This window comes from Symphalangus syndactylus, chromosome 6 (genome assembly GCF_028878055.3).
Source record: "Symphalangus syndactylus isolate Jambi chromosome 6, NHGRI_mSymSyn1-v2.1_pri, whole genome shotgun sequence".
Taxonomy (NCBI): Eukaryota; Metazoa; Chordata; class Mammalia; order Primates; family Hylobatidae; genus Symphalangus; species Symphalangus syndactylus.
Window position 1 is genome coordinate 21020096 of NC_072428.2, and position 25292 is coordinate 21045387.

Sequence of the window (25292 nt, forward strand, 5' to 3'; positions counted from 1 at the left end):
ACAGATCTTGAAGCCTGGGGCCAGAGAGGGGAGGTTAGATGTCAGCAGTGGAAGGACAGGTGGGTGAAGCCCATTGCAAACCTCACATCCTCCAGGAGAAACACACCAGTTGCTTTTAGGCTCCCTGGGGAGTGTTCTGTTGCCACCTCATCAAATCAGTGAAGGTGGAAAAAAGAGTTTGGTGCCAGCTAAGGCGACACTGAAGTGTGCAGCAGGAAATCTGAATCCAACACCACATCTAATGAGTCTATTATTAGAGGCTATTGGCAAAGCAAGGAAAATCGAATGCTAATGAAAAGCAGGTTCTGAGAATAGTTTAAAACTTAGCGTTAGCCCCATTACATGTTCCCTTCTGAGTCACAGAGGATGATTTGCACGATAAGCTGAACTTGCCTTGAAACAGGACTCACGTGGATTTGCATGAGAAAGAACTGGGCAGCGATTGCAAAATTAACAGCTGTTTAAATAATTCAATGGAGAGGCTAAGGCTGAAGGAAATTATGGGCTCATTGTTAAAAGTTTTTAATGATCCCAACAGCTGTCCCATCACATGGCCTTACTTTGTTAGGCAGTGGAGGCCATTTGAGAGATCGGCCTGAGTTGGCACACTGGAACTTCCAACATCAAGGCATTGCATTGTTAATATTCCTCGATTCTGGAGGCACTCAAGCAGAAACACAGATGGTGGGCAGTGTCAGAGAGCATTAGCCTCGAGGGATTTGGTGGACCCAAATCCAACCTGGGTTTTATTGCTTTGTTCTGTGTGCACAGCCACAGGACATAGGAAGGGAATATTAGTAAAGGGGTAAGTGTGCACACTGGACATGACTTACTGTGTATCCGGTGGACTTCCCAGACCAGGTTTGGCACTTTCTGCTCATTGACATGGGAGCAAACCTGCTGGCTGTTGTGACCTTGGGCTTTCCACCTGTATCCAACTCACTTCTTCCTGGTAACCATATCTCTTAGGGGGAGCTGGAATAGTCATTTAAACCCTCATAATATTCATGATGGTGACAGGGCCCAGCATTACTTATTACATATTCATTTGAATCCACGTAAAAATCAACATGTGGACCCCAGAGTGTGCATCTGGGTGGGAGCTTTAGGATCTAGGTAGTAAGACAGATTTCCAAATTGTGTATGTTCCATTTATTTGCTAAGCTCTAAACAAATTGCATGAAATACTTGAGGAGACCCCTCATTTCTTCTAGGTTTCTATTCAAATGTCCCTTCATCACAGACGCCTTCCCTGGACACTTGATACAAAATCACGCTGCCTCCCCACAAAATGCTATCCTTCTCCTTCACCCTTGATACGGTTTGGCTGTGTTCCCACCCAAATCTCATCTTGAATTGTAGCTCCCATAATCCCCATGTGTCGTGGAAGGGACCCTGGGGGAGATAACTGGATCATGGGCGCAGTTACCCTCATGCTGTTTTTGTGATAGTGAGTGAGTTCTCACAATATCTGGTGGTTTTATAAGGGGCTTTTCCCCCTTTTGCTTGGCACTTCTCCTTGCTGCCACCATGTGAAGAAGGGCACATTTTCTTCCCCTTCCACCATGATCGTAAGTTTCCTGAGGCTTCCCAAGCTATGCTGAACTGTGAGTCAAACCTCTTTCCATTGTAAATTTCACAGTCTCAGGTATGTCTTTATTAGCAGAATGAGAACGGACTAATAACAACCCCCCTCTGAGCACTTCTCACTACTTAAAATGTATTTATCCACGTATTTGTTCTCTCACTAAAGTACACACTCCATGACATCAAGGGCTCTGTCTTTTTGTTTATTGCAACATCTTTAACATCAACAACAGTATGGTGCCTATAATATGGACCCACTAGAAATTTGGGAAATAAATGCAAGAATGGTCAGAATCTGACTGAAGTGGCATGCTGCCAGTCTGTCTGCAGAAGGGCCTTATTCCCAGGGGCAAGCAAGGGGCCCTTTTAGAGCTGCTTTTCAATTCTCAATTTCTCTTGGCAAACATTGACTAAGCACTCAGGACTAGGTGTTAAAGATCACAATCTTGCCCTCCTGGGGCTCATAGACTGGTGGAGAATGTAGGCATTTAAATTAAATCCATCCTTCAAGAGCTGACTCAGGTCTCAGCCCCTTCTGGGACCCCTTCTTGAACATCCCTCCTTCTTCCCTGAACCTGGGTTAGGTATTGTTCTTATGATTTCCCATAAACTCCTTTGCAAGCTTGCTCATGGCCTGTACAGAAAGCAGACAATTACAGTACGATGTGCTTTATGTTTCCTCTCTGAGTAAAGGCTCTTTAAGAGTAAAGATTGTACTATACCCATTACTGAGTATAGTGTCTGATACATAGAGAACACTCAATAAATATAAGTTATCCCTGTTATTGTCATTGTTACCAGGTGTGTTTGCAATCAGCATTTATATAGCTGTTTGTGTGAACACATTTTTTAAAACTTATATCTTATTCTAAAGGTATATAGGCTTAGAAGCAGCTGTATATTATATAATATTCTATCATGCTATATTACGTGATAGTTCCCATGTCAGTCTCTGTTTGTGTTCTGGGAGATGTAGTGATTAGTTAGACTAATTAGAATAGTTGGAATTTTTAGATTAGTCAGAATTTTTACAAAGAGTTCTTGGGGGACTCTGTGTTTCCAGCTGCGAGCTGAGTCCCTGAATTACCTTAAAAATTATTTTCTATATGCAAACATCAAGAACTCTTACAAGTCTTCCATATCTGTTTAATTCCAAGAGGGCAACTCACGAGAATTCTCTCAATAAGTATTTGTGGGTTTATAGTATTTTGACATAGCCACTTTGATGTGGCTGTTTTGATTTAGGGCTTCAGAGACATTTTGTTATGGCCTAAAAAACAAACCATTAAAGAGGCAGCAATTTTGTACAACAAAGAAATGTGTGGCACAGGCATCCAACCATGTTGCCGGGTTGGGTGTGTATGCTAACCTACTGTTTGTGTGTTTTCACTTTGACATGGCTGTTTTGATGCCTGACGCTTCCATTACATCATATGGATCTTGCCAGAATAGTTGCTTTAAATACTTCCTAGTTTTACTTGAATACCAACCATGTGCCTGATTCTCATTTCAATGGCAGGAGGGATTCAAATGAAGCAGAAGGCAAGGAGATTAATGATCTTAAGGGGACTGGAGAGTTTTGCCAAGAGCTGGCTAAGGAAATACATTCACCATTGCAGAGCACATACTACCTCCATTCTTTGTTTGACATTTCCTGGTTTAGAGGCTTCAGATTACTTGCTGGAGACATGTTTAAAAATGGAAAAAGATCCCACTGCAAACACAGAAATATGGTCTATCCATGTTAAAAAGATCATTTTGATCATTTCCCCCTGCTGTGTTGTAAAATGAATTTTCTGTCTGTTTCACTTGGCGATGGGAGGAAGTGGTATTTGTTGCTCACTGATCAGAAAGGCCCTCACCCACCTGCTGTGAGCAGTCATACCCTATTTTCTTTTTGGTCTGAGGGATTGTTAGTGCACACATATGTCAGGAGACCAGAAGTTACCTCAGAAATTAACTAGATGAGTAGAAAATTAGGCCATTAAGGGGAGACTAAGAAGCCTATATTTTGACTAACATTCTCATCTGATCATGCAACGTTATTCCTAATTTTAAAACATTTGGGTAGAAAGTATATTAAGCAGCCTGTTATGAAAAAGCAAGTAGTTGTATTTGGGTTCCAGGTCTTAACTCTGAGACTGGAAGCTAAGTTCTTGGTGTCTTGCTAGAATAGCAGGGCAAGTGGGTAAGCCCCCTGAACAAAATGTCATCCTTGTCATGAAGTTGATGGGTGTTATATGTCTCTTCTTTGTGTACACTGGAGAAAGGTACTATGCTAGCATATTTTTGTTTAATTTTTATGAAGTAGGCATCAGGCTTTTCTTTCTACACCCCGCACAGCTAGCAAGAGTTGGAGTCAGGATTTGAAGTCAAGGCCCTCTGACTCCAAAACCCACACTATTCCCATTATAACCAGTTATTCCAAAACACTGGTCTGCAGCTTGGTGTTGGTTCCAAGGGAAGTTTTCTCCAGTCTATGACAAGACTATCTGGATAACGCAACACCTCCCTGTCTTGAAAGCACTGTCATCTGTTCAGAGACACCTCTCTTTCTAGGTATGAAAGGCTTATTTTTTTTTTTTCTTTTATCAAATGATGGTGATTGTAAATAGCAGCTAAAAAAATGTTCTAAGATATCAAAGTGAAAAATTGGCCTCTCTATGGCAATCCCCAAGCTTACATCTGGGATCTTATTGGCCTGGGAAGTGACAAAGCTGAGGAAGGAGAAGTATGCCCATTACCCCAGCAAGGGCTCCTTTGGGCAGACTCCCAGGATGGCTTAGGCTTACCTGGGGTTTACCCAGAAAAGGGCTTGGCTGCAACCATAGCTGGAGGTGATCAAAATACTTCTTAAAGCCATACTTCTTGGACTCTAAGTGGTATTAGCTCTTGCCAGTTTAGCAGTCCTGATAATGTAGGTGACCTTTTAAAAGCCACAATAGGTTGAATTATTATTATTTTTTTTTACTAGATAAACTATCTTTTCCAAAAAAGAAATAAAGCTTGGATGATCAGTGTTTGTGACGTTTACATGTCAGGATGGGGAAGGCTTGAGCTTGGAGACATTTTAATGTTGATGTAACTCAAGTATGACTCTCCTGAAAAAGTCACCTTTTTGCTGTTGTTACAAGAACAAAATAGCTCAGATTTTGGAGCCAGACCTATCTGGATTTGGATCTCTATTTTAGCCTTTGCAACCTTGGTCAAGACTCAAGTAAAGGCTCTGTAACATGGTAACTTCCTTCCCCAAGTTACCATGGGGGGCAACTCTTTGGAAGACCCTACCATTGCATGCGGTGTTCCTTTCCTTTACTGGGAGGATCCACATCAGTTCTCAGTGTGTCCTACTGTCCTGCTTATAGGTGACCCTGAGTCACACTTACTTTTATTTTCCTGCAGATGGTTCCAGATTCCAACTGTGCCTGGAGAGGTTCCTACTAGTTGAGCCCCTGAAACTGTATAGGGGAGGTGCCAGTCTCTCTAATCTCTGCCTTCACTTCTGTTCCAGTGCCAACAATATGCCCAAGCAGGTGGAAGTGCGAATGCACGACAGTCACCTCAGCTCGGAGGAACCCAAGCACCGGCACCTGGGCTTGCGCCTGTGTGACAAGCTGGGGAAGAATCTGCTGCTCACCCTGACGGTGTTTGGTAGGTACCTGCACCACTCCACCCCCAGCCCCCTCTTCTCTGGGACTCTCCTGGCTCTGTGGGGCAGCTGGTCTCAGCAGCCAGCCCTTCCACCAGAAAGGAAGCCACATGGTTTGCCTAGGGCCCTGTCTGCTCAGGCTTCAGTGATATAATTTTCCTCCTTACCTCGTCTAGCCATTCGTTCTCCTTTAGATTCTAGTAGTTCTTAAATTTTTTGCAAGTAAATATCTTGTGAGAGTGTTGGCATGTGGATTCCTGTACTCATGGAGACTTTGCTTTGGGCCACCTGAAATGAGGTCCTACAATCTACATGTTAGCAAACCTAGGCAGTTCCAAAGCAGTGGTCCATGGACCACATTTAGAGAACCACCTGCATCAAGATAAGCACAAGTATTGCACAAAACCCCACTAAAATGGTTCCCAAGGTCTGAGCTTCTCCAGACACATCATTAATTTAGGAAATTTGGGCACATTAGCTAATGAGGTCAGTGTGGAAGATGTTTGCCCCAATGCCTTGATCTGCTTCAGCTCCATCTTGCAAGTCCTCCTCCTCCTCTGCTTCAGGCCTCACGAGGTGATGGTTGTTCTCGGGCTATTGATACAATCTTGGTCTTAAGATTCCTATGAGGGTTTATTGAAAATGGGGCAATATACAGTTTCTTGTAATGACAACCACACCATTTCCTTTCTCAATCCCTCCCTTGTTCTGCAGCTCTCACTTAGGTTTCACAGAGAAGCAATGAACAACTTGTCCTTCCCACCCACCCACCCGCACACACCTACCTGAACCCCTCCATTCCATGGCCTTTCCTTTGAGACAGATGCCTTGGTTGCCAGTGGCCCAGGATCAGGACTGGGAGCTCGCCACAGCTAAGTTCACTTAATAAGAAACCACAGGCATGGTTAGGTTTTCCAAAGGTTACCCGCCATGTAACCACATCTAATTCATCACAGGACTTGAAGAAGTTAGAGAGTATGATTTTTACCTGCAGAAGAAAAAAAATCAGGCTTGGAGCCAAGTTACTCCTTCCTCATCTGTGGAATTAACACCGTAGCCTGCATTCCTGGAACTCCATCCCTCCCTTATGGCCAGTGGTACTGTGACCCAACTTGTGGTTTCTGCAAGGGTCATTCATGTTGGCCACCCATTTGCAGAGATACAAAATTTTTCTTCTGGGATCTTTGAATCTGTAAAGTGAAAGATCCCTGCCAGCATCTCTGCCTAAATTGTTTCCTCCAAAATTGTATATTTTAGAGTCCGTTCTTGAGCTCCCATAAGATCAGCAATCTAAAAACTATGTAAAAGGACATAGAAGTCAAGGACAAGCCTTGAGAGTGAGCCATGAGGAAACTATTGGAAGCCAAAGAAAATAGATGGGAAGAAAAAAATAGAATTCACGCTAGCTTGATCAATTAAATGTTCTTTTTATCTTGCCTCCAGTTACAATGAGAAGACACACATTAAATGTCATGCCATGTGGCCAAGCTTGGGCTGGGCAAGGAGGCAATATCTGTCCTTGTGGGTTCTTTCTTTCTTTCTTTCTTTCTTTCTTTCTTTCTTTCTTTCTTTCTTTCTTTCTTTCTTTTTCTTTCTTTCTTTCTTCTTTTCTTTTTTGTTTTTTTTGAGGTGGAGTCTCACTCTTGTTGCCCAGACTGGAGTGCAATGGCACCATCTCAGGTCACTGCAACCTCCGCCTCCTGGGTTCAAGCGATTCTCCTGCCTCAGTCTCCCAAGTAGCTGGGATTACAGGTTTCCGCCACCACACCGAGCTAAATTTTTGTATTTTTAGTAGAGATGGGGTTTCACTATTTTGGCCAGGCTGGTCTCGAACTCCTGACCTCAGGTGATCCACTCGCCTCAGCCTCCCAAGGTGCTGGGATTATAGGTATAAGCCACTGTGTCCAGCCCCTTATAGTTTATTTCTATAGACAATTTCTGGCTCCAAGTAGACAAATCGCCTCAAAGAAGCTGGAGTCAAGTTGCCAGTGTGCACTTTCATAAAGCCTTGAGTTCTCCTTGACTCTTTGGGTGCTGACTTTTTAAGAATAGTTGGAGGTATAGAAAGTTCTCTTGCTAGTCATCAAAATCAGCTTCACTTATCTAATGTTGTTTTTGTTACACGTTGTTCATCATCTAATATTGCAGAAGCATGAGAAAGGTCAATGTTGCGGAAATAAGTGTCTAGAGTAAGTCATTTGATGAGGGCAAAAAAATAAATTCAGATTGTTTTCCCCTGCCTTTTAGGTGTCATCCTGGGAGCAGTGTGTGGAGGGCTCCTTCGCTTGGCATCTCCCATCCACCCTGATGTGGTTATGTTAATAGCCTTCCCAGGGGATATACTCATGAGGATGCTAAAAATGCTCATTCTCCCTCTAATCATCTCCAGCTTAATCACAGGTAAGGCCACCTCACTAGTGCCTGGCTAACATGGGTCATACTCCTGCCCCGGTTTTTGGATTGACTGTAGAATCTCAATTTGGTTGAGTGAATGTGATCGTCTATGTCATTTCATTTCAGAGCTTTGGTTTTCCTGTCTCTGAAATGAAGATAAGCAACCCTAAAGAAATAAAAGCTTGCCATCGATTAGTCAGTCCATTTGTCTTTCTCTCCAGCAAAAAAAAAAAAAGAAAAGGAAACACAGCCACATGTTACAAGTGATGATACCTCTAGTGGTTTTAATTATTATTTTTTTTTTGAGATGGAGTCTCCATTTATTGCCCAGGCTGGAGTGCAGTGGTGCAATCTCGGCTCACTGCAACCTGTGCCTCCTGGGTTCAAGTGATTCTCCTGCCTCAGCCTCCTGAGTAGCTAGGACTACAGGCATGTGCCATCATGCCTGGCTAATTTTTGTATTTTTAGTAGAGACAGGGTTTCACCATATTGGCCAAGCTGGTCTTGAACTCCTGACCTCATGATCCACCCACCTCGGCCTCCCAAAGTGCTGAGATTACAGGCGTGAGCCACCGCACCTGGCCTTAATTTTTAATGTCTACTTTTCTCCTCTTTCTAAATTATATTTTGTTCAGATACTGATAAAGGTAATAGATGGAAAAAGAAACTATCTACTATTTTAATTAGGAATTGAGAGAGGTTGGCATTAAAAATAAATGAAATGCTAGGTATGAAAGCCCTCTGAGTTTTTCAGAACAAAGGTACTCCTAATATGTGGCATAATGTTCACTTATTTTTGACTACCACCAAGTTGGCCAATGTGTGATCTGTTAACAGGTGTAGATCCTGAGTCCCAGCATCAATTATTTTTGACTAAAATAATTAACTACTTTATTTGAAAGAATTTGTTCTTCCTCTGTGGGCTTATACTGGTATTTTCCTCCTTATCAAATAATATTGCTCAAACAGGATATAAATTGGTGCCCTTTGGAGACTAAGCTCTGAGTTAAGGACAGGAAGCTGAGCTTTGGTCCATATCTGGGTACCAGCCAGCAAAGTCATCTGGAGAAGTTGTTCCCCTGGACTGGCCACCTCATGAAAGAAGTGAGTGAGGCTCTGGTCACTCCAAGAGATTCAGGGGCTCAGCTGGGTTGAGGCTTCAGCTGGTTGGCCAGTGACCCCAGTACCCGAAATGCTGGAACTCAGGATCAGGCACTTAGGGGCTAAGTGGGATCTTATCATTCAGCACTAGATTGAGTGAAAGGGTGCATTTACCATCAATGCTCCTCTATAAACCAGAGAAAATGCTCTCTACACCTGTTAACAGATCATACATTGGCCAACTTGGTGGGGAAACCTAGCTCCCATCGGCTAGAATTAGACTAGATTGTAAAGGGAAGTAGGTCATACATAGGTCAGCTTAATTTAGAGCAGCTCACGTCACTAACTTCCTCCCCTATAGCAAAAAGGACTGACCCCCAAAAAGGGGTTCAATCTCTCTTTCTGGTAAAAGCAGGAACTGAAACCAGGAAGTGAACACATTCAAGAAACAACTGGAAAAAAACCCAGTGGGGCTGGAGTTTTTGTGAATTTGCTTGGAATTTCCTCTAACCTCCCTAGGTATAGATGAAGTGCCCACCATTTGCAGGGTGCTTCACGGGGTGTTCCCTAATCCCTGCATGAGGCTGGCAATGTGGATCTTCACGCTTCACCTCGGAGAAATGAGAGGACTGGGCAAAATCGTTATTCTCAGACTCTCCATGTCAGTTACCAGTAATATATTCAAAAGACATTTTGAGTGTGGCACAGAGCTACTAGCTTTTTAGTCTTCCAAGTGAGGACATTAAAACGTAAATAAATAAACAAGTTAAAAACTAGCATGTACCAGCACCATCACTTCATAAAAGAAAGGAGATGTTAAGACCAAAAGAAAAAAAAAAGTGGAGAGAACATAATCTCAGAATTAAAAATGGGATATCGTCAACTTTATTTTAACTTATTATTGCAGACTGACAAAAAATTTGTCACAGACCATTTGTAAACTCTAAACAGGAGGATCTCCAACTCTCCCAGTTCTGTAAAATCTTGAAAACCTCCCTGGATAATAGAATGATAAACTATGGGATTGACCAAATATTCAGTACAGTTGGCCCTGCATATCTGTGAGTCCCTCATGTGCAGATTGAAAATATTTGAGAAAAAAAACTAATAAAAATACAAAATAATGCAAGTTAAAAGTATAGTATAACAGTTGCATACATAGCATTTATATTGTATTAGGTATTGTAAATAATTTAGAGGTGGTTTAAAGTAGACAGGAGGATGTGCATAGGTTATATACAAATACTACACCATTTTACTGAAGAAACTTGAGCACTCTCAGATTTTGGTATCTGTTGGGAGTCCCAGAACCAACCCTCTCATGGATATTGAGGGAAGACTACAGTAGGAGATTTAATCAACCATTAACACATTTGAGTAATATGAAGCCAACGTCATAGAAATGTAGACACAGGTCATTAGCACAAACATAATAGAATTAATCCTTCTGCATTTCTTTTCAATCCAGGGTTGTCAGGCCTGGATGCTAAGGCTAGTGGCCGCTTGGGCACGAGAGCCATGGTGTATTATATGTCCACGACCATCATTGCCGCAGTACTGGGAGTCATTCTGGTCTTGGCTATCCATCCAGGGAATCCCAAGCTCAAGAAGCAGCTGGGGCCTGGGAAGAAGAACGATGAAGTGTCCAGCCTGGATGCCTTCCTAGACCTTATTCGAAATCTCTTCCCTGAAAACCTTGTCCAAGCCTGCTTTCAACAGGTAACCCAGAGTTCAGATGTTCTCTCTTCTCCAGTCCTCTAAGTTATCAAGGCGATAACTTAAGAGTATTTTAACAGACCAGCTCTGGGTAGAAATTTTCTTAATATGTAATTATCTCTGTCTAGGCCCAGGGATTCTATGAGGTGGTTTAGGGCAGGATCTTGGGATTGGAGTCTCCTGGTTTTAATTTTTTTAAACCTCCCTTTTTTTCCAGCTCACTTAATATATTTTTGCTCTGGAATTGTCCTCCTTTCTCTCTCTCTCTCTCTCTCTCTCTCTCCTTATATCTATCTCTTCCTTTCCTTTTTGTGCATGAGGCTGGGAAATGTGTCTTTGAGTTGTCCATGGGCACATTTTTGTTAGCCTTGCCTACAACCTTCTAGAATACACAGTGGTTCTCAAACTTGGCAGTAAAGCTAAACCACCAATGGCACTTTTTAAAAAAATACAAATACCCTACACAATCAGAATCTCCAAGAGATGAATCTGGAGCTTGGCTAGTTTTTTAAATTGTGGAAGTAATACATGCAGATTATGAAAATTTTAGGAAGTATAGAAGTACACAAAGTAAAAGTTAGAAGCTTCTGCTTCCCCTTCTCTAGAGCTACTTATGTTGAGAATGTTGTTTCCTCCTCTATATTTCTCTTTTGCCACATATGCAAGTGTGCATAATCTTTAAAAGAATTCAACCCCGGCCGGGCATGGTGGCTCATGCCTATAATCCCAGCACTTTGGGAGGCTGAGGCAGGGGGATCATTTGAGGTTAGGAGTTCAAAACCAGCCTGGCCAACATGGTGAAACCCCATCTCTACTAAAAATGCAAAAATTAGCTGGGTGTGGTGGCACATGCCTGTAATCCCAGCTACTCGGGAGGCTGAGGCAAGAGAATTGCCTGAGCCCAGGAGGCAGAGGTTGCAGTGAGCAGAGCCTCTGCACTCCAGCCTGGGAGACAGAGTGACATACTGTCTCAAAAACAAAAAACAAAAAAACAAAACAAAAAAAAGAATTTAACCCAACAGTACTCCATTGTTCATAACACGTTACATCTGACTTTTTCATTGAGCAATGTTGAACAATGAAAAACATTGAACAGTGTTTTAAAGTCATTTATTCTTTTTTTCATGATTGCATAATATTTTTAAAGGATAAGTTCCTAGAAGTAAAAATGTCCTTGTCAGGACAAGGAGTTTTGTATTTTGAGTTTGCTGGCTGTTACAAAATGGCACTACAAAAGTGTGTAGCAGTGGGCACAGATTCCTTAGCAATGTATACTCTTGCTTGCTGCATACATTCCTATACATTTTTTTAAACTTGAGATTTTTTTAAAACAGGTGATTCTGTTGAGTGGAACCACTGAGTTAGCTGAGTAGGCCCCATTCACTACCCTGTTTTCTAGCCCCAAGGCCAGCATAGGCTAGAACACATCCCACACACCCCGGTTCCCATTGACCCAGGTAGAAACTAAGCTAAAACCAAGCAGTCTAAGCTAAACTTCAGCCATTTCCAAGCACAGAAGAATGAGCTTAGGAAACAGTTTGCTTAGAAGAAAAGTATGTATTCCTAGCTGTCTCCAAAATGTAGTTCTTAACCATTGCTGAGCCCAGATTACTCTGGGTTGGGATATGTTCCCTGGTTTCAGATACCATTTTAGTGGCACATGCAGCATGGACCTATATTAAAGGAAACCATTCCAGGCCAGGGAAGTTGGATGCAGAAATAAATAGAAATAAGCTGGAGAAGAAGGTGCTTAGTGGGCTCCATCTGTATAGCGTGTTTGCCCCTCAGCCAGCCTGCTCAGAAACATGAACTGACTTGCTTTAGAGTGAGAGACACAACTGGGTGCTGTCCATTCTTAACATTTTGGAAAGAGCGTTCTGGGATCGCAGCTGCAGGAGGCTGAGCTGGTAGTAGAATGGGGGAGAGTGGAGCATGGGAGGGCCTGGGAAGGACAGATTTGGACTCAGTTCTGGTCATGCCATGCTCTGTGAAAAAAGGAAGGCAGGATCAAGAAGCAGGCAGGCTCCTGAAGCTATTGCCCTGGTCTTGGAGTGAACTTTGGTGGAGCTGGCCACACTCACACTCGGTGAGCGCTGTGGTGGATGGGCAGTCTTTGAATGCAGCTGCCCGTGGCAAGGGGTGCTGTCTGCCACTCTGGAATGGAGACCTGAGCCATTCCTTGCCCCACCCCAGCCCTGACCCCAACTTTCCATTGCCAAAATTCATATGAGGACTGAGCCTTGGTCCCCCAGTAGGCTCAGGATCAAGGTCCTTTTGGATTAGGACAACCTGAGGAAGAATGGTGTGGAATCCACCTCAGGGAGAGTATGGTTACAGATTCCTTAAGCCTGGGAGGAATTCACTGAAGAGGATTTGAGGACAGGAAACTCTTTTAAAGGGACATGGCATTTCCAGAGAGAAAGGGTGTGTGAGAGACATCTTCTGTGTCCATGAGTGCAGCTAGAAGTGATTTAAAATAACCTGTCTTGAGTGGAGGAGGCTCCTTGACCAAAGTTAGAAACGGAGATGTAAAGAGGACGATGAGCTCCCTGCACAGAGACTGCCTCCTCCCAGGTGACAGGGCCTGGTTTGCCCAAGTCAGGTCCCTGTGTCTTTGTGAGCAGAGAGGTCTCCTGCTTGCTTTTTGGGGCTTACTCTGAACCAAAGTGACATTTCCAAGACAGTAACTGGCTGTAAGATATGGCCTTACAACACTAAATCCAGCCCAGTAATAGAGACCACATGGGTTCTTTTCCTCCAGAAAATTCCATGATCTGTGTATGTTCACTCGGCCAATACTTGTGAGCAGGACGGGCTGCCAGGCTCTCTGCTTTGCACAAGGATGCCACGGGGGAGGAGACAGATGAGGACCCTGCCCCTAGGAGCTCACTTACATTAAAGGGGAGGGAGGTAGACCAAAACAAACATCAGGGAAACACCGAAGAGACTTAAACATTAAGACAGGTGTTCTCTGAGGGCTAGAGGCAGGATGATAGGCTGGTGGTAACTAAGGGAGATGTTTCAGCTGAGAGGATAGGGATCAGAATCAGTTAGGCCTACAAAGAGCTGGGGAAAGAGGCTTCTCAGTAGAGGCACAGATATGCAGAGGCTGAAAAGTACTTATAATGTTCAGAGAAGAAAAAGGAGGCTGTGTGAGGCCAGTGTGGGGGATCTAGTGAGTGGAGGAAGGTAAACTCAGCTCAGGCATGACTTGGTGGGCCAGGGGAAGCTAAGGATATAGATAGGGTTATAGGTAGCCACACTTACCTATAGACTGTATGTAGACAAGAAGAAAGGTGAGTAGGCCAGTTTATGGTTTTGCAGGTTTTACGGTGAGACATGATGGGGGCTTAGGGACAGGGAGACTGGAATTAGCACCTGCTATGCTTTGGATGTCTGTCCCTTCCAAAATTCATGCTGAAATTTAGTTGCCATTATAACAATATTGATAAGTGGACCCTTTGGGAGGTGATTAGGCCATGAGGTCTCTGCTGTCATGGATGGGATTAATGCTGCTATAAAAGAATGAGTTTGGCTCCTTTGTGCCTGTCTTTGCCTTTCTACCTTCCTCCATATAATGATGCAGCAAGAAGGCTCTTGCCAGATGCTGATACCTTCATTGTGTACTTCCCAGTCTCCAGAATGGTGAAAAAATAAATTTCTGTTTATCATAAATTATCCAGTCTTAGGTATTCTGTCATAGCAGCACAAAACAGACTAAAACAGCACTTACATGGAGTTGTGCAACCGAACAGCTTCTGTGAATCAGGAACTCAGGCAGAGAACTAGGCCTGCGTTCAGTGTTCCTATCTCCTCAGCTTCAACTTACATCACTGGCATGTGCTATTTGAAATCTGGATTTCTGGAGTCAAACATAACTCGTCTCGAATCCTGCTTCAGCAACTAACTAGAAAGCTGCCTTTGAGTCGAAGGGCTACTGTTGACCTAAGACGTAATGGATGTAAAATAGGTAGCAGCTGGCCTCCTAGCTGATCCTGACAGCCACCATTCATTTAGATCCATGAGTATTTCTCTTTTAAACCAAACTTAGGCTTCTTTAGCATCCTTAGGATAGGTCAACAGTTGGCTTTGGTCCCCTTTTCTTTCCTGGGAGCGTGACTCTGCTGTTCATGGAGGCTTCTCTTGTGATCCTCTTCACACCAATGTCACCCAGATGAAGGGGCCACATTGAGGAGAGAAGTGGGCTGCCTGTTCTCCCCTCACACAGCGGGCTCCAGACTTCCTCTCTCCCTGCAGGAGTACATGTGGCCAGGCTAGAACAGAGAGCACCCTGCCTCACCTCAGAGAACACTGATCTCCCTTCCCATCCATTTTGAATAACTGGCAGTTCAGCATTGCTTCCTACGGGGCCCAGCACAGTAGGATCAGGTCCCTATAGCTTAACATACAGCACAGGCTGTGGAAATAACTCAATGGAGGTGAGGTCATCTGAGTTGAAGTCCCAGTTCTTCCCATAACTCCATGACGTCCAACAAGTCACTTGACTTTCCCGTACATCTTCTTCCCTATCTATTCAGGGTTCAGCCATCTGTTACCTACTACATGCCAGCACTGACAATCTAGGATTCTGCATTGAGTTCTATTTTAATGCCCCTTGGAGGTGGTGTTTTTTAAGCTCAGATGTGGATTTTTATAGCACTCTCCATGTAGGGTGCCTGGCACCTTTAAAAATAGGATCTTTGCCATGGATGTCGAGGAATAGCGGGAGAGGTTCCTTGTGAGTCATCTGACAGAGACGCTTGGGGAACATTGAGCAAGGCTTGGCATCACTGCCCAGAAGGAGCGGCTGTCTTCCCACCTTGAATTTGGATCTGAGATATGAGCAAATGCTCCTGCCATGGTGGCTGCTGGCAGCTGGCACTCTTGGTGCCCAGATGGAGATTTCCAGCTGAGCCTGGCTCTAGAAGGAGCCCAAACTGAGGCAGCCTGTGATGCCCCTGTCCAGTGGGGACCGGGTAGGGGGGAAAACAGGTGGATCATGAGTTGCTGATCTGACCCCTGCCAAAGCTTCCTATTCTTAACCAGACCCAGGGCCCATCACAACTGGAAGGACCATCACAACTGGAAGGACCATCTAACTGGGTCTCACAATTAGGAAGAGCATCCAAGTTAGACATTTCATACTGTTTTTGAGCTACAACCATAGGAGTGAAAGAAGACATTTATCCCCCAAGTTTAAGCCTGTGTCCTATTATTGACTACAGTACTTATAGTACATTTGCAAACTATTTTCATGCATTCTATATTTATGAAATCGTGTCATTTGCAGCAACATGGGTAAGACTGGAGGTCGTTATCTTAGGTGAAATAAGCCAGGCACAAAAAGACAAATATTGCATTTCTCATTTATATGTGGAGCTAAAATATTTGAACACATGGGAAAATAGTGGAAAAATAGATAACAGAGGCTAGGAAGGGTGAGTGGGGGGAAGGGAAAGGATGAAGAGAAGTAGCTTAAAGGACACAAACATACAGAAAGATAGAAGGAATTCATGCAATGTTTGATAGCAGAGTTGGATGACTGTACTTAAAAAATGCATTGTACTCAGATGATAGACACCTTAAATGCCCTGATTTGATCATCACACATTGTATACATGTAAAAAATGTGTCATGTACCCCATAAATTTGCACAAATAAAAAATTCTGTAATTATCTGTGATTAGGACAATTGTATCTCACTGTGTATAATAAAACACCACTTTGTAAATATAGACATATAAAATATTCCCCAGTTTTCATAACCTTGCTTTGGCATTTCTTAATTATTGTTAACCTGTTGGGAACCTTAAAATATATGAGTAGCCAGTCTTTTCTTTTTTCACCTTATAGGCCAAACCTCAACTCTATGCCTTTTTTCCTTCACTCTGTTAGATTCAAACAGTGACGAAGAAAGTCCTGGTTGCACCACCGCCAGACGAGGAGGCCAACGCAACCAGCGCTGTTGTCTCTCTGTTGAACGAGACTGTGACTGAGGTGCCAGAGGAGACTAAGATGGTTATCAAGAAGGGCCTGGAGTTCAAGGATGGAATGAACGTCTTAGGTAGGCCAGCTGGTGGTCCGGGATTCTGCTTCCCTGGCAATGGCTGGGCTATCCTGCACTCCCTTTTCAGAAAACTCATGACTCGGCTGTCCTCTAGGTGGAGCAGGAGGCTGTCTCTGGGGAGCAATTTGAGGGTCACTGGGACAGAGATCTGAGAGATTTAAGGAAGAGAGAGAAGGGCAGAGGAGACCATGAGGGGACAGAGCAGCAAGAAGCTGGGTATGGGGAAAAAAGGAGGGAGCTCACCGTCATTGGGCACATTCCCTGACTCTCTGTGTGGTGTTAGAAAGTCACTTTCTCTGACTCTCTGTGTTATTAAGTGACACATCCATTGCTTTTATTTCTTAAGCATTTTTTAAAAGCTGCCCCCATGTACTGGTGCTGTGCTAGGTGCGGAGGCTGGACCACCGCAGCCCTCAGTCTGCAAACAAATGCGACGCTACCAGGACTGTAAAGTGTTGGAGTAGGTACCAAAGGAGCTTTACAGATTATCTTGTTTTACTTTCTGGGATCCCAGTGAGCCCTTTCTCCTAGCCCGGTGCCTTCTTAGCATGCCATCCTAGAGGTTTTTGGGCTCTGCAGTTGGGCAGACCTGGGTTTGGATCCAGTATGGGCCACTTACTGGTTATCTGACCCTGGGCAAGTTACTCCATTTCTCTGAGTCTCATTTGTAAAATGGAAATGGGATCGGCATCCATTTTGTAGATTACTGTGAGGATGAAATGTGATTGTGCATATAGGGCACAGTAGCACATGCCATGTGCTCTCTCCATATGAGCTCTGATCATTATTCAAAGTGGGTGGAGAGCTGAGGAGTTCAGTAAGAAAATACCTCCATGAGGGACAGAGGTTTATTACCATGTGAGAGGCTCTAGTCTGCCCAGTTTGCTCCCCTCCCACTCAGTGGGTCCACTCCCTTCCATAACCTCCATCCACCATTAGAATGGTGTCCTAGACAGGAAATAGGGGCATTTGGCCAAAACCTGGGAGAAATGGTGAATCTGGATGGATGAAGTATGTTTATTTATCCGAGCACAATTTCTAAAGGTTTGGATGACAGCTGCTTAGAGATGAATGAGCTCAGTAGTCGTTTCACGTTGTCATCTAAAATATCACATGGCCTTGTCTCCTTAGTTGGGTTGTCAGGTAAAATACAGAATGCCCGGATAAATTTGAATTTTAGGTAAAAAGCAAATAGTTTTCTAGTGTATGTCAAAAATATTGCATGGGACATAATAATACTAAAAAAAAAAAAGTATTCATTGCTTACCTGAAATTCAAAAAGTAATTGAGTGTCATGTTTGTTTGTTCCAAATTTGGTAAGCCTATTCCTTAGCCATCCAGAATGGTAGAGAGAAAGAGGAGAGAGAGGGAGCAGAATTGCACAGTCACTGAGAAGCAGAAGCGGATCTTTTTTGTTTGGCCTGGCAGGAAGCAGGTTGGGTGAGTGAGAGTGAGGGAAGAGATGAGCTGACTAGGTTGCTGGGCAATGGAAGATCAATAAACATTGTTTAACAACCAGTGGGAGGTGAGAGGTGGAAGGAGCGAGAAGTAGGAAGGAGAGTTCCTCTGGGGAGATTTTGCAAATATCCCCAGCACCCACCACCGAGCAGCTCTTCTTCCTCACTGTCCAGCTATCTACGTCCCTTTCAGGACCTTCCTAACTCCCCCATGGTCTTTTCTGGTGGGTCATAACTTAAAACACCCAACCCCTTTTGTCAAAGTGTTCCTCAGTCTTCTCCATACTCTGGAGGAGCTTGAGGCCATGAACAATGGGGCCAGGGCTTTGGCGTGAATCATTCAAAGACTTTCCTGGTTGTTTCCAGAGTCTTGGTGGATTCTGGGAAGCCACAGGACCTTTGGCTCTGCTGGGGAGTTTCAACACAACTCACTACTCTGTAACACCAGCGGCCAAGTCCAAGAGGGTTTTGTTCAGATGGAACACCCCCGTTCCAGTGAGCAATTTCAATTAGGCAATGTTTACAGAGAAAAATTGCAAGCTGAATATGGTTTCCATCCAAGTGCAGATCAAGGCTCTGGAAAGCCAAGGGAAGTTAGACTGTTGAGAAACTTCCCATTTACAAATCATGGCTGAAATAAGGTTCTTTCCACGGTCTTCTGAGGGTGGAGATAGTGGCTTTTTTATTTGTTTGTTTTGCTGTCTTTCTGTTTTTTGGCTTTGGAAAGTCCCGAGGATTAAGCACTTGCAATAAGTGAAGATACAACCCCAGCTCTTGACTCCCACTTCTTTAAGGAACCATTTCTCTCCTAAAAAACCTCTAGAAACAATTCTGGGCTCCACCCTCTCCCAACTGCTTAAATCAACTCCAACTCTTCCTTTAAAAACCTATCTGTCATAGATATGGCCAGTTTCTGCTGACAATGAATGGAGCTTTTTTTATTCCGGTTCTTTGGGACCTTGATACCTCGGGCATTTTCTCTTAATTTCAAATGAAATTAACCAAGTAATATGAGCTATTCTCAGCCAGAATATTCAGATTGATTCTCTCTCACCTCCCACGTAGCAGACTCCTCTCCATGGGCTTGAGAGAAGGACTTGGGAATGGCCTGAAATTGATTTTGTACATTACTGCAGAACTAGTTCCCTCTGTCCTGGATCTAATCTTCCCTAAGCCTTTGTCTTTCCAGACCAATAACTCACTTGTGAAGTCATTTGTCAAGCTTTCTAGCTGAGAGCAAAAAGAGGAGATACTAAATGTGAAGCATTAGCAACCCCAAGTGCAAGAGATGGATTCTTTTTGCTGAAGATAGAAAGGATCCAGCAAAGGGTAGTTAGACAATCTGGGTTGTTATGTGCTTGGTGTAAAGAGGTTAGTGAGTTAGATGACTAGGGAAAGAGTAAAGTCAAAGGTTCAGAGAGAAGGAATTTTGTTCTCATAGAATCAAATTATAATGCTAAAATTTACTGAGTATGGGTTAAGACTTTAGGCATAACTGGACACCATAGGAAACTGGATATAATAGGGAGGGACTGGAAATTAGGACTGACAAATTGAGCAGGTTAGGTGTGGAGAAGAGGAGGAAAGAGAAGACGGCTCATACTTCAGAGTCAGAGAACAAGTCAGGTGGGCAAGCAAAGTCCTGTAGCCAAGGACATAGCAACACTGATTTAATGAACATGTAAGTAGTAAGAATTGAGACCTCAAGACTGGCAATACTAGATCAGGGGTCAGAGGTCAGGAAGCACATGGGGATTGGCAATTAGAAATCCAGATAGCCCCCAGGCAGTACTGGAAACACCTGTAAGCCACACAATGTGCCCCAGTCCCTGGATGCATTGGGGTGAGACTGCAGGCCTGAGAGTGAGATACCGAGGGAGAGAACGGAAGGGACCAACAGGAGTGGTAGGAAGAGCAAAGCCAGGCCTAGCCTTGGAGGAACTAAAGTGTAGGGCAGATTCCCAGGACCTCAGGCGCAGGGGATGAGGTAAAACCAACACAGAAGTAAGACTCACGGTTGGGTATTGGAGTTGGTCCAAGACCTAGTGCAATGTGATGCTGACATGAAGAGGGCAGAGACGAAGCTCCTTAAATCTTTCCTGGGGTTAGGATTGACCCCAAAGGCTGATGTGAAGCTGGACTTAGATACAAGTCAAGAATGTCAAGTAAAGGAAGAAGAGAGTGGAGGGTCTAGGAACTAGCAAAATCTGACAGTGAATCTATATTCTGTCTTTATGATCCTGAAAAAATAAACAAAATTTAAAAAAGCATTCTAACCATTTCAGTCATGAAAAGAATTATGACAAATTCATAAATAACATTACATTTAAAAAAAGATAAAATGGAATTTCGGATTTCTTATTGTTTTCCCTTTGATTTTTCAGTATTTTTTTCTCTCTGTCATTTTATGTGTGTAGTAATAAAAAATAATTTTACATTTAGGATTTTGTAAGAGTGAAACATACCAGCCATGCATTGATTTGGGATAATACCGTAACAAGCTAGATGTAACACTAGCAAAGAATTTATTGGCTAATTGGTCTCTGCTATTCCAATATTGGCTCCAAAGTTTGCATGATAATCCCCAAGTTCCAAAAGGCTTTTCCTCGTTGATCTGTGTAATAAAGGAATCTGCCTACACATGATTTCATAAGTGAGGGGAGGGAGAAGAGAGCACCTTTTAGTTTGGAATGAAAATGAATACATTTTCTTCAAGGACCTAACACTGCTTACAGTTTAACTTGCTCGTGTGGAAAATGTTCAGGAAATCCATAATTATCCAGGGGAAAGTTACATTCAGTATCAAATATAATGCTTTGTTCTTTTAATGTCTAATTCATAGGGTAACCAGCAGTGAGAACATGGCTCCATACACTGGGAATGGTAAAGAATGAGGGAGAAAAAATACATTCTTTGTAATTTGTCCTTTTGTGTAATGTGATTCACCCAACAGGTCTGATAGGGTTTTTCATTGCTTTTGGCATCGCTATGGGGAAGATGGGAGATCAGGCCAAGCTGATGGTGGATTTCTTCAACATTTTGAATGAGATTGTAATGAAGTTAGTGATCATGATCATGTGGTAAGTGGCCTTGTTCTTACTTCTTCTTAGCAGTGGGTTGAGAAAGCCTTGGGGTCCCCAGAGGATACTGGAGCTCTCCCTGCAGGAAGAAGTTGGCATGGGCTGATCAAATGTCTTTCCAGAAAGACCTTGAGAAAGGGATGAAAATATCTTTTTTGGAGCTTCCCCTAGAACAAGCGTAGACAAATTATGCCCCTTGGGCCAAATCTAACCTACTCTCTGTTTTGTATGGCCAGCGAGTTGAGAATGGGTTGTATATTTTTACGTAACTGTCTTAGTTGGGTTGCTATAACAAAGTACCAAAGACTGAGTGACTTGGAAACAACAGAAATTTCTTTCTTATGGTTCTGGAGGCTGGAAGTTCAAGAGCAGGGTGCCAGTATGGTTGGGTCTGATAAGGGGCCTTTTCCAGTTTGCAGACCAACTTCTCATTGTATCCACAGTTAGAAAGATATTTACTTATTTTTATTTGAATTTTATTCTATTATAATTTTTTTGAGACAGGGTCCCACTCTATCACCCAGACTGGAGTGCAGTGGTGTGATCATGGCTCACCACAGCCTCAGCCTCCCTCACTGTAGCTCAAGTGATCCTCCCACCTCAGCCCCTCAAGTAGCTGGAACTACAGGTGCACACTACCATGCCCAGCTAATTTTTGAAAATTTTTTATAGAGACGAGGATTTCACTGTATTACCCAGGCTGATCTCAAACCTCTGGGCTCAAGTGATCTTCCCACCTAGGCCTCCCAAAGTGCTGGGATTATAGGCATGAGCCACCTCGCTCAGCATGAAAAGAGATTCAGAAAGCTCTCTGGGGTCTCTTTTACACAGTCTTTGTCTTTCCATCTATTATAACAAAATACCTTAGACTGGGTAATTTATAAACAATAGGAATTTATTGCTCGCCCTTCTGGAGGCTGACAAGTCCAAGATCAAGGTACTAGCAGATTTGGTATCTGTGGAGGGCCTATTCCTTGTAGTTGGCACCTTTGTGTGTGCTCTCACATGGTAGAAGGGGAAAACAGGTTCCCTCGAGCATCTTTTATTAAGAGCACTGATTCCACTGAAGAGGGCAGAGCCCTCATCACCTAATCACCTCCCAGATGGTTCACCTCCTAACACCACTGCCCTGGGAATTAAGTTTCAACATATGAATTTGGGGGACATATGAATTCAACTTATGAATTGCAGTTTTTGCCATTACTTTCAATGGGAAAAACCACAATTACTTTTGCACCAACCTAATAATTAACTTGCCTAAGACGATCATAGCTAGGGAGAGGAAGAGCTGTAGTTCATATGGGTATCAAAACCCTTGATGCATAAGCAGGTAGGTTTTTTGGTTTGGATCGTCTAAGCAATATTGTTTCCCCTTTATTTCACATGTGTTTATAGTCAGTGACTCTGAAATCTAGGGGAGCCTAGGAGAGCATGAGTACCTACTCTCTCATTGTGGAAGCTCTGTCATCTTCAATCATCGGAACCTTTTGGTGTCCCATATCCATCAGACAGAAAGTTTTTTACTTGCGTTTGTTTCAGGTCTCTAGGGTGGTCCTGTATGTCTGTCTAGAAAAAAATAAAACCACTCTTAGACCAAGTAATACCTGTGTTCTGTTTTCCACAGGAATTCTGGGTTACCTATTCCCCATCTCTGCATGTTCCAGGCCTACCCACCTTCTTTGCCAAACCTCTTCTGATCCTTTTCTACTTTTCTGTAGGTGTCTTTCATGGAAATTCCAGCTGCTTTTTCTCTTCCTCCTTTTCTTGTCTCCCACCCCACCTCACAAGGGCAAAAATCTGTTCTTATTTTTTATCTCTACAGAACCAAACATGGTGCTGTGCCTGTAGTCAATTGTTACTAAAACTTTAGGAATGAGTTGGATAGCTGAAAACTCCAAGATATCAGATCAAGCAGATACTCCTCACTATTTCATGAACCATATTTAACAGACCTGGCTTGTTCAGATCATTGTTTTATGGTGCTTTTAAAACATAGAAAGGATGCTAGTGAAATAACATCATGTTCTCTTTTATGATTGTACTGAACCTTCAGCTTCTCAGGCAATTCTAGATTTCTGGATATTTCTTTTGTATGAAGATTTGGGAATATGGTAGCGTTGTAAAACATATATATATATATATATAGAGAGAGAGAGAGAGAGAGAGACAGAGAGAGAGAGAGACAAAGTCTCGCCCTGTTGCCAGGCTGGAGTGTAATGGCACGATCTCAGCTCACTGCAACGTCTGCCTCCCAGGTTCAAGTGATTTTCCTGCCTCAACCTTCCAAGTAGCTGGGATTACAGGTATGTGCCACCATGCCCAGATAATTTTTTTGTATCTTTAGTAGAGGTGGGATTTCACCATGTTGGCCAGGCTGGTCTTGAATTCCTGACCTTATGATCTGCCCGCCTTGGCCTCCCAAAGTGCTGGGATTACAGGCATGAACCACCACATCCAAATGTAAAACACATTTTTTAAGTCCTTCAGATTCATCTGAGTCTGTTGAGATTTTAGTACATAATACACAATGCAGAATAAGTCTCTTGCTTAAACATTAGAATTTTCCATTGTTTCCTAGAATTTCTAGCAGATTACGCATCCTTATGCCAGATATGCAGCCCGTATTCCTGTAATATGATGCCAATAATATGGGCAATGTGTGTGTCCTTCCTATGTCCATACCAATGTGATTTCCACTAAACCCTTGCAGGAAAGGGAATCTTCTAGGACATCAGATGAGTCAGTGGGATGAAGTGTAGCCTCCCTTCTCCCCAGAGATGGAGGGTGGTGGTATGAATTAAGAAGTTTCCCATTCATTGAAACCAGAACTCCTAAATACTTATTATCATCTTGGGAGGTAAAAAGTGGTTGTGAGGCAGGAATAAGACCTTAGAATGATTTCTGACAGCTGTTTGGTTACCTCATCTAGGCTCATAGTCAGGACAATGTCACATGACATGAGATGCCAATTCTACACATTTCTTTAATTCTTTCACTGCCTCATCAGCATCAGTATTTGCTAATGATGTGTGTAAAAAGGTTCTGGATAAAACAGTTAACTACTCTTTAACTGACCCCTCAAAGCTTAAAAAATCAGAATTCTTTTATATTCTTTTCTATGTAGCAGTTATAATAGTAATAATAGCAGCATATAACATTGAAAAGATTATAATAATTCTTTTTATTATTAAATTATAAATTAGAATTACTAACTTCTTACTGTATGCTCAGTACTATTTCAGTTACAGTACATGTACTAACCCATTTATTACTGAGGAAACAATTATTATTAAATAACTTAAATTTACCAAATTCCTGCTAAATACTTAATATTATTCCAATTGTTTTACATGCATTAGCTCATTTATTCTTCACAATAGTACTGAACAAAAATAGGTGCTTTTGTGAACCCATTTACCAAATGAGAAAACTAAGCACAGAGGTTGACTTGCCCAGTGTGATGGAGCTGTACAGAAGTGATACCTACATCAATTTCTTTTTGACTTCAGACTGGATTGAATCCAGGATTCTCCTATTGCAAGTTGTGTGACTTTAGGCAAGTTAGACACACTCTAAGCCCCGATATTCTGATCTGTAAAATGGGATGATTCTAGAATCCAGGCCATAGGTTGCTGTGAGAATTAAGGCTGTGACCAACAGTCATGAAGCACCTTCTTTGTGCTGGGAACTGTCTAAGCACTTTACATGGATTAGTATTATAGTAATAGCTGTTTGCTGTTACCAATATTATCATCAATTCAATCCATATCCTTTGTATCTCTGTGTTCATGAATTTTTTAAGAAACCTGAAAACCCCTTAATTTTTGTATGATTTTCATATCCTCATTTTCTTAGGAAGTTATTTAAAACATTTTTTTCAAAATTTGAAAAACTTAAACAGAAAGTAAAATGTTTCATAATCTTACCCCTATAAAAACATAAAGTGAGAAGTAAAATCTCTGCCTACTCTTCCAATTCCTTCTTCCAATAAACCACCATCCATCCACACTGTTAAATAAAAAACTATTCAATGACACTTGTTAAAACACAGTAAGGCAGATTTTATTCAGGATTGTTGCAATGAGCACAGGGACCACAGCAATGGGATTTTGGAGTGGGAGAGAGAGATCGGGCTCACTTGCAAGTACAACATGGGTAAGTGGGAATTTATAGCCATGGAGCAAGGTGGGGGCAGTGGATGGTCTGGGGTAAGGAGTATTTTGGCTAAACCAACCCCACAG

At 42.7% G+C, this 25292-nt stretch overlaps 1 protein-coding gene across 4 annotated transcripts in view; it reads left to right on the forward strand.

The window, feature by feature from the left end:
• The window catches only part of SLC1A2 (solute carrier family 1 member 2), a 168904-nt gene that overhangs the window by 91580 nt on the left and 52032 nt on the right, over positions 1–25292 (forward strand). For all 4 annotated transcript variants that reach the window (XM_055281935.2, XM_055281933.2, XM_055281931.1 and 1 more), the window contains exons 2-6: positions 5099–5238; positions 7484–7636; positions 10200–10450; positions 16343–16511; positions 20925–21051. In XM_055281935.2, coding sequence (XP_055137910.1) covers positions 5109–5238; positions 7484–7636; positions 10200–10450; positions 16343–16511; positions 20925–21051 — 830 coding nt within the window. In that variant the 5' untranslated portion in view covers positions 5099–5108. The remainder of the gene's footprint in view (positions 1–5098; positions 5239–7483; positions 7637–10199; positions 10451–16342; positions 16512–20924; positions 21052–25292) is intronic.